The 11,817-nt window shown below is 45.5% G+C and overlaps 1 protein-coding gene across 1 annotated transcript; it reads left to right on the forward strand.

The window, feature by feature from the left end:
• Nucleotides 1–4,006: 4,006 nt before the first annotated feature.
• LOC148043952 (C-type lectin mannose-binding isoform-like) lies at nucleotides 4,007–10,706 on the forward strand. Its single transcript, XM_087722493.1, has 5 exons — nucleotides 4,007–4,064; nucleotides 4,937–5,025; nucleotides 6,816–6,956; nucleotides 8,534–8,648; nucleotides 10,521–10,706. Exons 1-5 carry the CDS (start codon nucleotides 4,007–4,009, stop codon nucleotides 10,580–10,582), a joined length of 465 nt encoding a protein of 154 aa, XP_087578619.1. The 3' UTR covers nucleotides 10,583–10,706.
• The last annotated feature ends 1,111 nt before the right edge of the window (nucleotides 10,707–11,817 follow it).

An 11,817-nucleotide genomic window follows, 5' to 3' on the forward strand; every position in this document is an offset into this window, starting at 1 on the left:
CTTCTTCCAGTATTGCGCCACCAACAGTCTTGCTGCCGTTATTAGGTGCAGAATCAAGTTAATCTCTACCGCTGTACAGTCGGTAATTATACCTAACAAAAATAACTGAGGAGTAAACTTTATCCTTTTTTAAAGAACATTTTGCATAATCCACCATATTTTTATCCAAAATGCCTTAACCTTTTGGCAAGTCCACCATATATGGAAGCATGTAGCATCGAAAGAACCACATCTCCAGCATTTGGGTTGTAAATTCGGATACATAGAAGCCAACTTTTTAGGATCTAAATGCCATCTATAGAACATCTTGTAAAAATTTTCTCTCAGGTTTTGGGCTTGTGTACATTTTACATTTCTTACCCAGATTCTTTCCCATGTATCCAACATTATTGGGTCTTCAATGTTTTGAGCCCACTTTATCATACAATCTTTAACTAGTTCTGTTTCGGAATCCATCTGTACTAATACATTGTATATCCTCTTTATATGCATTAAACTTTGATCTCTTATTTGTTTAAATAAATTATCCTCGAATTGCATGAAACCAATTTTTTGATCTGTTTTCCACCTGGCCTGTAGCTGTCCATACTGGAACCATGTTTGAATTACCTTTTCCTCTTTTAATACATCTAAGGATTTTAGTTGTAATACACCCCTTGGGGTAAGAAGCTGTCTGTAAGTAATTATATCCTGCTTTTGTGCTATGTTCATATTTTCTATTGCGTGTCTAGGAATTGCCCACATGGGTATCTTGTCATTTAATTTGTATTGATATTTTTTCCAAACCCGCAGTAAAGCATTCCTTAAAATATGACTTTTAAAGTTTTTGTCCACTTTTTTGTTGTATAACAGGTAAGCATGCCAGCCATATACCAAATCATGTCCCTCGATATTAAGTATCCTATCATTAGTTAAGTCAATCCAATCACTAATTACAGATAATGCTACTGCATCATAATATAATTTTAGGTTGGGTAATTTCAAATTTCTCACGCACATCTTGCATTATTTTTAGCTTTACTCTCGGCTTCTTTTCTGCTCATACAAATTTATTAATATCCTTCTGCCATTCTAGCAGGTTCGCATCTTTTTTAAGTATAGCTAGCATTTGGAAAAGAAATAAAAATTTAGGTAAAATATTCATTTTCACTGCTGCTATTCTTCCCAACAAAGATAACTGCAACTTGTCCCATGTTTTCATCTCTGTCTGTATACTATGCCAAAGTGGTTCATAATTATACTTATATAATTTCCCATTTGAGGTTGAAATATTAATTCCCAAGTATTTGCTTCTGCTTAATTTATTGTATACTGTCAGAAATTAGTTGTTTTCTAGCATAGAAAACAGGAACTTTAATACTGGACTGCAAATGTTATCTCACTGCTGCGTCTGGCTTCCATTCTTGGCTTCGAAGCTAGTAGAAGAAATTGTTACGTGGGAATTTCAAGCTGCATAGATAAAGGAAGCAAATTAGGGAGTTTTTCTGGCCCATGAATCCTTAAAGCATTCTGCTGAAAAACTATTTGGTAAAGTGGGGGGCTGCCACCCTCAACACAAGGCTGTAGGAATCCTCCGTAGACAAGGTAGAAAGAGACAGGAGCTTGAACAACAAAATACTTTAGAGATCACATTGGTAACGAATCTTTGTCTCTGATGGGATAAATTTTGTTCCAATCTGCCTAAAATGCATATAATCCTCTGAGCCCCCCTTGCAGGGGGGGCGCTATTCCTCACATGCATTTATTTGTATGTTTTGGGTGTAGTTTTGTTGCTTTTGCTACGGCCATAAATAGAAGCTGATATTTTTTGCAAGCCTCGTCTGGAGTCTCCAATCTCTCTTGGGCATTTCAGGGGCTTCAGGAACCTTCTGGGACCTTACGAACCCAAATAAAAAATAAAGTTAACTCAAAGCAAGTTGGGGAGGGGGTGTCTTCTGGAATATTGCGGCCCCCCCACCCAGAGGGGAGGTCGGTTCCAACCCTCCTGACCTCCTGACCTCTTGTAAGAGCCGAAGACCTTGGTCGGCCTCTTGGCTCAGGGCTCCAACGGAGGGGTTTCACTTTGGGGATGGTTGATAGATTCTATCCCACCTCCCACCTCCCTCCCTTCTCTTCCGCCTCCTTCCCTCCCCATCGCTTAGCTGCCATATTTTGGATTTTTACAGTTTTGCATAAATTGGATAATTTTATAAACCAATGAATCAATAAGGCAAAATGAACGCAGAGCCCGAATGCAGCTGAGACCCCACCAGAATCAGGATTGGATTTTCCTAGGAAAGGGGGGGGGGCTTTTTGGTCCTCAGTTTAGGGGTCCTCTCCCCAAACCAACTTCTACTACATGGGTCTTAACAGGGGGCTCTCCCCTCCCCTGGAGAATTTAAGGAGGTTTGAGGAAACTTCCATTTGACGCCGGGTTTTTAATATGTGTGATATTGTTTTATAATTGATGTCATCATTATTGTTGCCAGCCAGAGTTTAACGTAATATGGGAAGATGTTCCAGTGCTTTGAACAAATGAACCTGATGCTTACATAGGGAGTCAAGGGGGTATTTACCTTTTCCTTGGAAAGAATGGGGAAAAAGCTTAATTCTGTTTGTTAGACCAACACACCTTTCTCAAGAAGAGTATTTCCTCCTTCTCTCCACCCCCCCCCCCCAATAGATCCACCCCCGGCCTTACCTTTAAATGCCTCCATCCCCTTTGCTGGAGGGGAGCCTGGAGTTGCCACTGAGCAGACTTTCTACCTGTGGAGGCGAAGGGACAGGTGAGTGGGGCTCTCCCACCTGTGGGCACCTGGCAGGTGAGGCCCCTGCAGCAGATCTCTCCTGCGTCTCTCTCTCCATCTGAAGGGACCTCTTGCAGGGGGGCTGCGGGGGATGTCCTGTTTGCAGCAGGGGATCTGCGGGAGGGTCCCTCAGGAAAAAAGAGATCTATTGGGGATTTACATGGGAAAGAGAGAGAGACCCACAGGAGATCCTTTCTAAGGAAGGTCCCACTTCCCATTAAAAAGCAATGCAGAATCCAGGGTGACCCACCAAGGCTGCTACATATCCAGGAAGGCAGAAATTGGCACCAGCTGGGCAGGTATAAAACTGCCAAACCAAATTTTGGAGTCCCAGCTTGGTCACTGGTGGAGGTGGATCCCCCTTTCCTGAGAGGTCCCTCCCAAAGACCGTGTTCTTCTTCTCATTCTCCTCCTCCTCCTCTTTCTCCTCTTCCTCCTTCTCCTTCTCCTTCTCCTTCTCCTTCTCCTTCTCCTTCTCCTTCTTCTTCTTCTTCTCATTCTCCTCCTCCTCCTCTTTCTCCTCTTCCTCCTTCTCCTTCTCCTTCTTCTCCTCCTCTCTTTCTTCTTCTTCTCCTCCTCTCTTTCTTCTTCTTCTTCTTCTTCTTCTTCTTCTTCTTCTTCTTCTTCTTCTTCTTCTTCTTCTTCTTCTTCTACTACTACTACTACTACTACTACTTGTCTTGCTCCTCTTCCTTTCTTTTCCTCTCCTCCTCCTTCTCCTCCTTCCTCCTCCTCCTTCATCTCCTCCTTCTCAACCTCTTCTTCTTCTTCCTCTTTTCCCCCTTCTCCTCCTTCCTCTTTCTTCCTCTTCTTCTCATCCTTCTCCTTCTTCCTCCTCCTCCTTCTTTCTCTTCCACTTCTTCTGCTCTTTCTCCTTCCTCCTCCTCTTTCTTCCTCTTCTTACCCTCCTCCTTACCCTTCCTCCTCCTTCCTCCTCCTCCCTCTCCTCCTCCTTTTTCTTCCTTCTTCTTCCTCCTCCTTCCTCCTCCTCCTTCTTCTCCTTCTTCTCCTTCTTCTCCTTCTTCTTCTTCTTCCTTTCTTCCTCTTCTTCTTCTTCTCCTCCTTCCCCTTCCTCCTTCTCCTCCTTTCTCTTCCTATTCCTCTTCTTCTTCCTCCTCCTCTTTCTTCCTCTTCTTCTCCTCCTTCTCTTCTCCTCCTCCTCCTTCCTTCCTCCTTCTCCCCCCCTTTACTCTTCTCTTTGCAGGGAAGGAAGGAAGACTATGGGGCAATTCATCTTTTTGACCTTCAGCTTGCTGGTCGTGGCCCTCTGCCTAAGAGGTAAGTTTGAGGAGGGTCTCTGGGGTCAGAGAGATTGAAGCTCTTGCATTTCATCCCCTTCCTCGTTTGACCTCCCCAGAATCCTCACTCTGAAGTTGCTTTTCTTCCTGCTTGGCTTATTCTGCAATTTAGATCCCTCCTTCTCTCGCTGCCCCAAAACGCAGGGCCTTTTGCTACCTTGCAAAACAAAATACAATCGAAATTCAGAATCATTCATGAACAGTTAAAGGTTTGGCAAAAGAACAGTCCTTTTCTCTATTAAAAAGCTGCTTCGACGGGACATAAATTTATTACATGAATAAATAGAGTTGAAAGAAAGAACAGCCGAGTGGGGCTAGGATTCCTGTCCCTGGGACCCACACAAGAGCTGAGACCCTTTTCCAGGGACCTGGGAGCTGAGGATCCAATGGTGGGGAGGGGCTTGTTCAGAAGGACCCCTCCTGGGCAGTGGGCACCAGTGGGCAGTCCCACAAAAATTAGCCACTCAGCCATTCAGGGCTTCAGTGGTTATGGATCAGGCAGGAGGCCAATGCAGATCCTTCAGAAGAGACCCACTAGATCCCTGTCCCTTGCACCAGTCAATGGCCTGGTTCTGGATGGAATCCATTTTCCGGCTCAGCACAGTTCAGTGAAGGAGAGACCAACAAAAGCCGTGGGGTTCACATAAGACTAGCAGCTTGAAGGGATTTAAGCAAGGCCAACCCTAACCAGGCTTTGGACTATCTGCAAATGCAGCCACTCTGTCCGAGGCCAAGTCAGTTTCAAAGATATTGGTAGCTCAGGAGGTTAGGCATGTTCTGCAGACCCAGCTGTCTCCTCCTCCTCCCCTTCTCCTGGCCATCTTCTCATTGGCTTTCTCTCTTCCCCCACAGGAGCCAAAGGCTGTCCTTACAGTTGGCTCTACCTGAATGGGCGTTGCTATAAGGTCTTCAGTGAACAGAAGACTTGGCATGATGCAGAGGTTAGAAGGGCTTTTATCTTGGCACCAGGGGGAGGAGAAGTCTAGGTGGAGCCTTGAATACCCTCAAAGTCACCTCTGGCTGGGCTGAAGTGGAGGGCCACCACTATGGGTGCATGAAAAGGGAACAAAGGTCATGATTTTAGAACAATTTGAAATTCAAGTATTCTATGGAGTGTATTATGGTTTGTCCAGTATCTGTTGGGCAGAGTAAGAGGCTGGGGGCTAAAACATATGAAGAACGGTTGCAGGAATTGGGTTTGACTATTGTGGTGAAAAGAAGGACCAGGGGAGACATGACAGCCATCTTCCAATATCTAAGGGGCTCCAACAAAGAAGAGGGATAGGAATAACAAGAGCCCTCAGACTTACCATATATACTGATCCACAGAGCTTTCACAGCCCTCTCTAAGCAGTTTACAGAGTCAACTTATGACCCCCAATAATCTCGGTCCTTGTTTCACCCACCTCGGAAGGGCACAAGGCTGAGTCAACCTTGAGCCTTGTGAGATTTAAACTGTCAAATCGCAGACAGACAGCAGTCAGCAGAAGTAGCCTGCACTCCAGTGTGCCACCGTGGCTAAAGTGTGTGTGTGTCTATGTAAGAAGTGGGTTGCTCCCGCTTTGGCCGAACTGGTAGTGATAATTGGCTGTGGGTTGCCAAACCGGTAGTGATGGCTGGCTGGCCATGCCCCCAAACTGTCCCTCTCCGACACTCGTCCTGCCTCGCATTTGCCATGTGCATCCACAGAACTGCTGCCTCCTGACTACACCCGTAAGCATTTGCGCTAGCCTAGCCCCCCCCCCACTGGCCAGCGTCTCCCAAAGCTGCTGCCATTGCATCCGCAGAGGGGACGGGGGTAGCATGCTGGAGAGGGCAGAGGTGGCAGGAGAGGGCGGCATGCCAAGTCCCAGAATGAGAAACCAGAAGAGACGCCTTCCTTGCGCTCCGCTTGCTCCCCGCTGGAAATGTCCGGGTTTAGTTTGGATCTGGGGCCAGCCAAGGAGCCACTCGGCTTCATCAAATTCCCGCAATGGGTACGATGAGCTTTGGCAATGGGAGATGCCCAGCCAAGCAGGGCCCGGGTGGTCTGCGGAGCACAGAGCCAGGAAAAGCCATAAGTTTCCTAGAAGGAATTGAAGCATCCAATTTTGTAGGATGGAGGCTACGCCTGTCTTTATAAATCCGGTGGGCGAGTGGTGGAGGGGAGAGAACAACGGGAAGGAAAGGGTGGGAGATAGGAAAAATACAGGCAGAAAACCCTGGACTGTGCAAGCAGGGTGGGAGGGAGGGAGGAAAGTTCACCCAATCCTGTCTAGGGACAAGGGGGGGAAGAACCAGCTGCAACCTCCAAACACACCCCCAGGGAAGGTGGGGGCTGTGGGAAATGACAGAGCCCGGATGTCAAAGCGAACCAGGGAGAAAGCAGGCTAGAAGACCTCCAACTCTTTTAATCCTTACTCCGTGTTGAGCGTTAGGGTTGAGTGACCGCCTTGCAGACAAGAGACTTCAAGATGTTTCGCTGGCAACTCCGGCTGGCATCTTGAGACTGTTTTGCCTCCGAAGGGCATCTCAGATGGCAATAAATGAAGTGGGAATTTAAGCCAGGAACTGGTCAAGAGCTGCAGACCCAGTGAGGAAATCTGCGGGGTTCAAGACCGTGGGTTGGGCCATGCAATCGGATCCCTGCTCTTGTCTCCCTTGCACAGTACAAACAAGCAAACACACCTGTTTCTTCCCTGCTGAACCAGCGCCCTTCCTTCTGGTTGCTCTCTCTCTCTCTCTCCCCCAGATGTCCTGCAGGACATTGAAGTCAGGCTGCCACCTCGCCTCCATCCACAGCTATGCAGCGTCAACTAGGTTGGCCAACTACATCAAAGAACATCTCTCAGGTCGATATCAGGTCTGGATTGGACTGAATGATCGACTGAAAGTAGGTCCCTTTCTCTTGGTGATATTGTTTCCATTCATTCGTTGTTGCTCCTAAGGGGATTTTCAAAGGATCTTCCAATGGGAGGCCAGGATCCCTCTGCTAAAAGCTCTTGCCCTGGACAAAGCTAGGGGTGAAATCCAGCAGGTTCTGACCGGTTCTGTAGAACCAGAAGCAGAAATTTTGAGTAGTTCAGAGAACTGGCAAATGCCACCTCTGGCTGGCCCCGCCCCATCTATTCTCTGCCTTCCGAGTCCCAGCTGATTGGGAGGGAATGGAGATTTTACAGTATCCTTCCCCTGCCACGCCCACCAAGCCACACCCACAGAATATTTTGAATTTCACCACTGAACAAAGCCATTGAGAAACCCCTGAGGCCCTTTCTCCTGCCCCCTCCCCAAACTTTCCTGCCCAGTTGAGGACCGGGGGCTGCCTTTGAAGCCCCAAAGGGAGGAATTTCATCCCCAATTCATCTCGGGACGAAAGCGTTCCCCCCATTTTATTATTTTATTTTATTTTATTATTTTATTATTATTTTATTATTATTTTATTATTATTTTATTATTTATTTTATTATTATTTTATTATTTTATTATTTTATTATATTATTATATTATTATTTTATTATATTATTTTATTATATTTATTATATTATATTTATTATATTATATTATATTATATTATATTATATTATATTATATTATATTATATTATATTATATTATATTATATTATATTATATTATATTATATTATATTATATTATATTATTATATTATATTATATTATATTATATTATATTATATTATATTATATTATATTATATTATATTATATTATATTATATTATTATATTATTATATTATATTATTTTTATTTTTATTTTTATTTTTATTTTTATTTTTTATTTTATTGTTTTTTATTTTATTTTTATTTATTTATTTATTTTATTATTTTTTCCATTTTATTTTATTTTTATTTTATTTTATGCAGAAATGGCTCATTTCTGTTATTGGCAGGATTTCATCTTGTGCTCAGTTGCATTTTCAATGCCTGAAAAATGTTTGATGATCTACAAAGAAGGGAAGTTTCCCTGGAATTGAGATCAGTTCCTGGCGACTTTAAGAATAGAAATAACACAGAAGTAGGTTTCCCCCTACAAACTCCCAAGATACCTTTCAGTCTCCCCTACAGCTCTGGGGTTCTGCTGGGGGTCTCCCACCCAAGGACCCCTTGACTTTGACCCTATTCCTGAGACCAATCAGTGTTGAGTGTCTGGACACCTCCAGGTAGTTTTCTTCTGGGACATCTTTTCCCTGGATCTCCTGATTGCCACCTATCCAAGCATCCAAATTTAACCAGATCAACTGAGATTGAGTATAGTTAGAAAATAGATACTTATAGATAGATAGATACTTATAGATAGATAGATAGATAGATAGATAGATAGATAGATAGATAGATAGAGTAAGAAAGAAAGAGAGAGAGGAAGAGGAGGGGTGAGAGAGATTCATCTCCTCTCCTGGGTCATGTAGAGGGTTCCCCGTTCTCCATTGCCTAACGTGGCTTCCCTGTCATTCCAGACCCGCACGTGGGAGTGGTCAGACGGATCCAGCACCAACTACTTCAACTGGAATAAGGGAGAGCCCAACGACGCGAGTGGCGTGGAGTACTGTGTCCATCTCAGGAGAGGGTCAGGTATGGCAAGATGGTGGGGATGCAACTGAGGGAGGCTTCCAACAATGAGGCCCCAGGTGACCCATCTTGGAATGCTCACCCCTTGACAACTGATGATCTTCATTGATCTCTTGGCTTCTAAGCTCTCACAGTCCAACACCCTAGTAGATCAAAGGGAACCCAAACATCTGTGGGACAAATGGAAATGAAAGCCATGACTCCTTCAAACATTCAAACTGCATGTGCACATTATTAAGAATGGAATGGAATAAATAGAACAGAATGGAACGGGAGATGGGAAGGGGTGGGATGAGATAGAATAGCAACAGCACTTAAACTTATATACCGCTTCACAGTGCTCTGCAGCCCTCTCCAAGTGGTTTACAAAGTCAGCCTCTCCTCCCCCCAACAATCTGGGTCCTCATTTCACCCACCTCGGAAGGACGGAAGGATGAGTCAACCTTGAGCTGGTGAGATCTGAACTGCAGATAGCAGTCAGCTGAAGTAGCCTGCAGTGCTGCGCTCTAACCACTGCACCACCTCAGTTCTATCTAGAGAATAATAGAGAATAGGAGAGGGGAGAATCGCATGGCATGGCATGGAACTAGATCTAGAACTAGAAGAGGAATTCTTTACTGGTCAAGTGTGATGGGAGACATTAAGGGACCATCATCGCATAAGCTCCATCTTGACCTCCTTCCCGATGGCCATAATTTATCTTTTTGGACATTTAGCTTTTTTTCTTTTCTTGCTTAAAAAGAGCCGAGGTGGCGCAGTGGTTAGGGTGCAGTACTGCAAGCCACTTCAGCTGACTGTTATCTGCAGTTCAGCGGTTCAAGTCTCACCGGCTCAGGGTTGACTCAGCCTTCCATCCTTCCGAGGTGGGTGAAATGAGGACCCAGACTGTGGGGGGCGATATGCTGACTCTGTAAACCGCTTAGAGAGGGCTGAAAGCCCTATGAAGCGGCATATAAGTCTAACTGCTATTGCTAACTATCCCCCTGCAGAAGAATCTCTGGCGGTTTCAGTGTTTAGCCTCCACCTGGAGGGCTCAGAATGTAACCTTTCCTGATGTGCTTCCCAGTGAAGGACAGAAGGTGCAGGTGAGGTTACTAGCCTCACTTGCATCCATGCTACCGGAAGAGTCCCCTGCTGAGAGTCAGGACGGTCCCTGCCAGTGGTGGGTGGCAGGAGGTACGCCCCGTTCCGGTACAGAGTTCCAGAGAGCCCACCTGCCCGCCTGTCATCCTTACCTGTCTTTAAACTCTTTGGCGCTTCCGCACACATCCACGGTGCGTTCAGCCCCTGTGTGACGCTCCGCCCAGCAGCTGGAGCGTAGCGGAGGCTCGCGGAGCCTCTGGAGGGTAAGACACATGGGCACGCTGGACGCGTTCATGTGGAGGATGCCAGGCCCACCACTGGTCCCAGCCAACAATGATACAATTTGGCCAGGATATCACAACTGCAGCCACACCATGCCCATGCTCTTCTGTGCAAGCTACAATGTCTAACTGGGGGGCCTTTTTGCAAGCCAGAATACTGGCTCCCAAACCCATCACTCAGGGATGTCCTTAGCACACGGTAAAGGAAAAAGGAAAGGTCTTTGTGTTTGTGTGTGTGTGTGTGTGTGTGTGTGTGTGTGTGTCAATGTAACTGTTTGCTTCCCTCTTGTGGCTGAGCTTGACAGGCAAAGCCTGTTTGCCGCATCCTGATTTGTTGGCTAGATAAACTATCTTGGTTACAGCAACCAGCTGAACCCAAAGGCCACCTTTGCACCTGACGTTCTCCACCGGGGGTATCTTCATGTCCCCTGCAGATGAGGGAGGGGCCTCTGAAATGCTCTTCTGGGACTCTGAGTGGGGTCACTGCTAAACTTTTTCTTTTGCTGCCCAGGTTTCATGAACTGGAACGACATTCACTGTGGCAGGACCTACCCTTTCATCTGCCAGTGCTAATACTAGTGGAGATCCTTTTCTTGCTCTGTGGTGAGAGAAGCACCTGGTGAAGTCTGGAGAATCAACGAAGTTCTGCCAAAATCTCTGCTCTGCACCCCTTCCTTTAATGCTGGGGGTCCCCAATGTTTCTATATCCTTCACCCCTACAACGCTTCTGATATATTCTCACACCCCTTAAAAAATAAATTGTTATTTGCATAGAATTATACATATACAATATACTTTTGACACTTCTAAACCCCCTGAAATATCGTCTCTCACCCCCGGTTGGGAACCTCTGTCTTAAGGGATGCTCTCTGTAGCTTGGATCTGATTTTGCTCCTCCTGATGGGCCGGGAGGTCCAATAAATTCTGCCTTAGCATGACTGGCCTTGTTTATTTTGGAGACCCGGGAGACGGTGGAGGTCCCAAACCCAAGACCCCCGGAGTCTTCTGCAGGATGAACCTTGGCATGAAAGGGGTTTCTCTGGAAGGCCAATTCCATTGAGGCTACGATGTTTTCTGGCATGTCCCCCTCATTTTAATTGGGGGTCTGGGTACCGGATGGGCCTCAGCACCACTTTCCTGCCGTGTGTCAGTGGGGGGGGGAAATCAACTCCTTGCTAGCAACGTCATAATTTCTTTCTGGGAGTGTTAATGCTTTGGATTGAAAGTACAGGGGAGTAACTGCCCCCTTCTAATGCCAATCCTAACACAACGTCTGACTTGCTAGTCTGAATGATAAATGGCTTTGGTGAATCAGGGTGGTGGGGAAATGGCTAAGTTGCAAAGATGTCACTTTTCAAATGCAGATTGCTCCTTCTTCATCTGAGAGAACTTTGCTTTCTTTTTGAACACTTGAGTGGGAGGCTTAACCTGGAGGGAAAGTTTAGGAGTGAACTTCCTGTAGAAATTCCCAAAGCCCAGAAAACTCTGAAAGTCTCTTTTCAGCCCCTCCTGCTGCCCCCGAGCCTTTCCTTCCTCAGAGTAAATCAAGAAGTCATCTAGATATACCACCAGAAATTTGTCAATTGTATCTGAAAAAAACCATTCCTAAATCTGGAAAATACAGACTTTCATAATTCCAATTGGCCAATGCAAAAAGCATAAGTGGATATTAAAACTCACCATCCCTGATATCAAAAGCTGTCAAATACTGGTGTCTTTCCTTGACTCTAATGAGGTCTACCTGTCAACCACTACTTCAGCTTCAACCTCAATAATACACAGGCAAATAGATACAAACTCAAGGTAAA

Source organism: Thamnophis sirtalis, unplaced genomic scaffold, assembly GCF_051295495.1.
Source record: "Thamnophis sirtalis isolate CommonGarterSnake01/CBP01778 unplaced genomic scaffold, rThaSir2_p1.2 scaffold_9, whole genome shotgun sequence".
NCBI classification, from domain to species: domain Eukaryota; kingdom Metazoa; phylum Chordata; class Lepidosauria; order Squamata; family Natricidae; genus Thamnophis; species Thamnophis sirtalis.

Bases quoted from the DNA above. Each gene is read 5' to 3' on its own strand.
- LOC148043952 (XM_087722493.1), top strand. From the start codon at position 4,007: ATGGGGCAATTCATCTTTTTGACCTTCAGCTTGCTGGTCGTGGCCCTC. The intron at 6,957-8,533 runs GTAGGTCCCTTT...CTGTCATTCCAG, and splicing joins GACTGAATGATCGACTGAAA to ACCCGCACGTGGGAGTGGTC. The intron at 8,649-10,520 runs GTATGGCAAGAT...TTTGCTGCCCAG, and splicing joins CCATCTCAGGAGAGGGTCAG to GTTTCATGAACTGGAACGAC.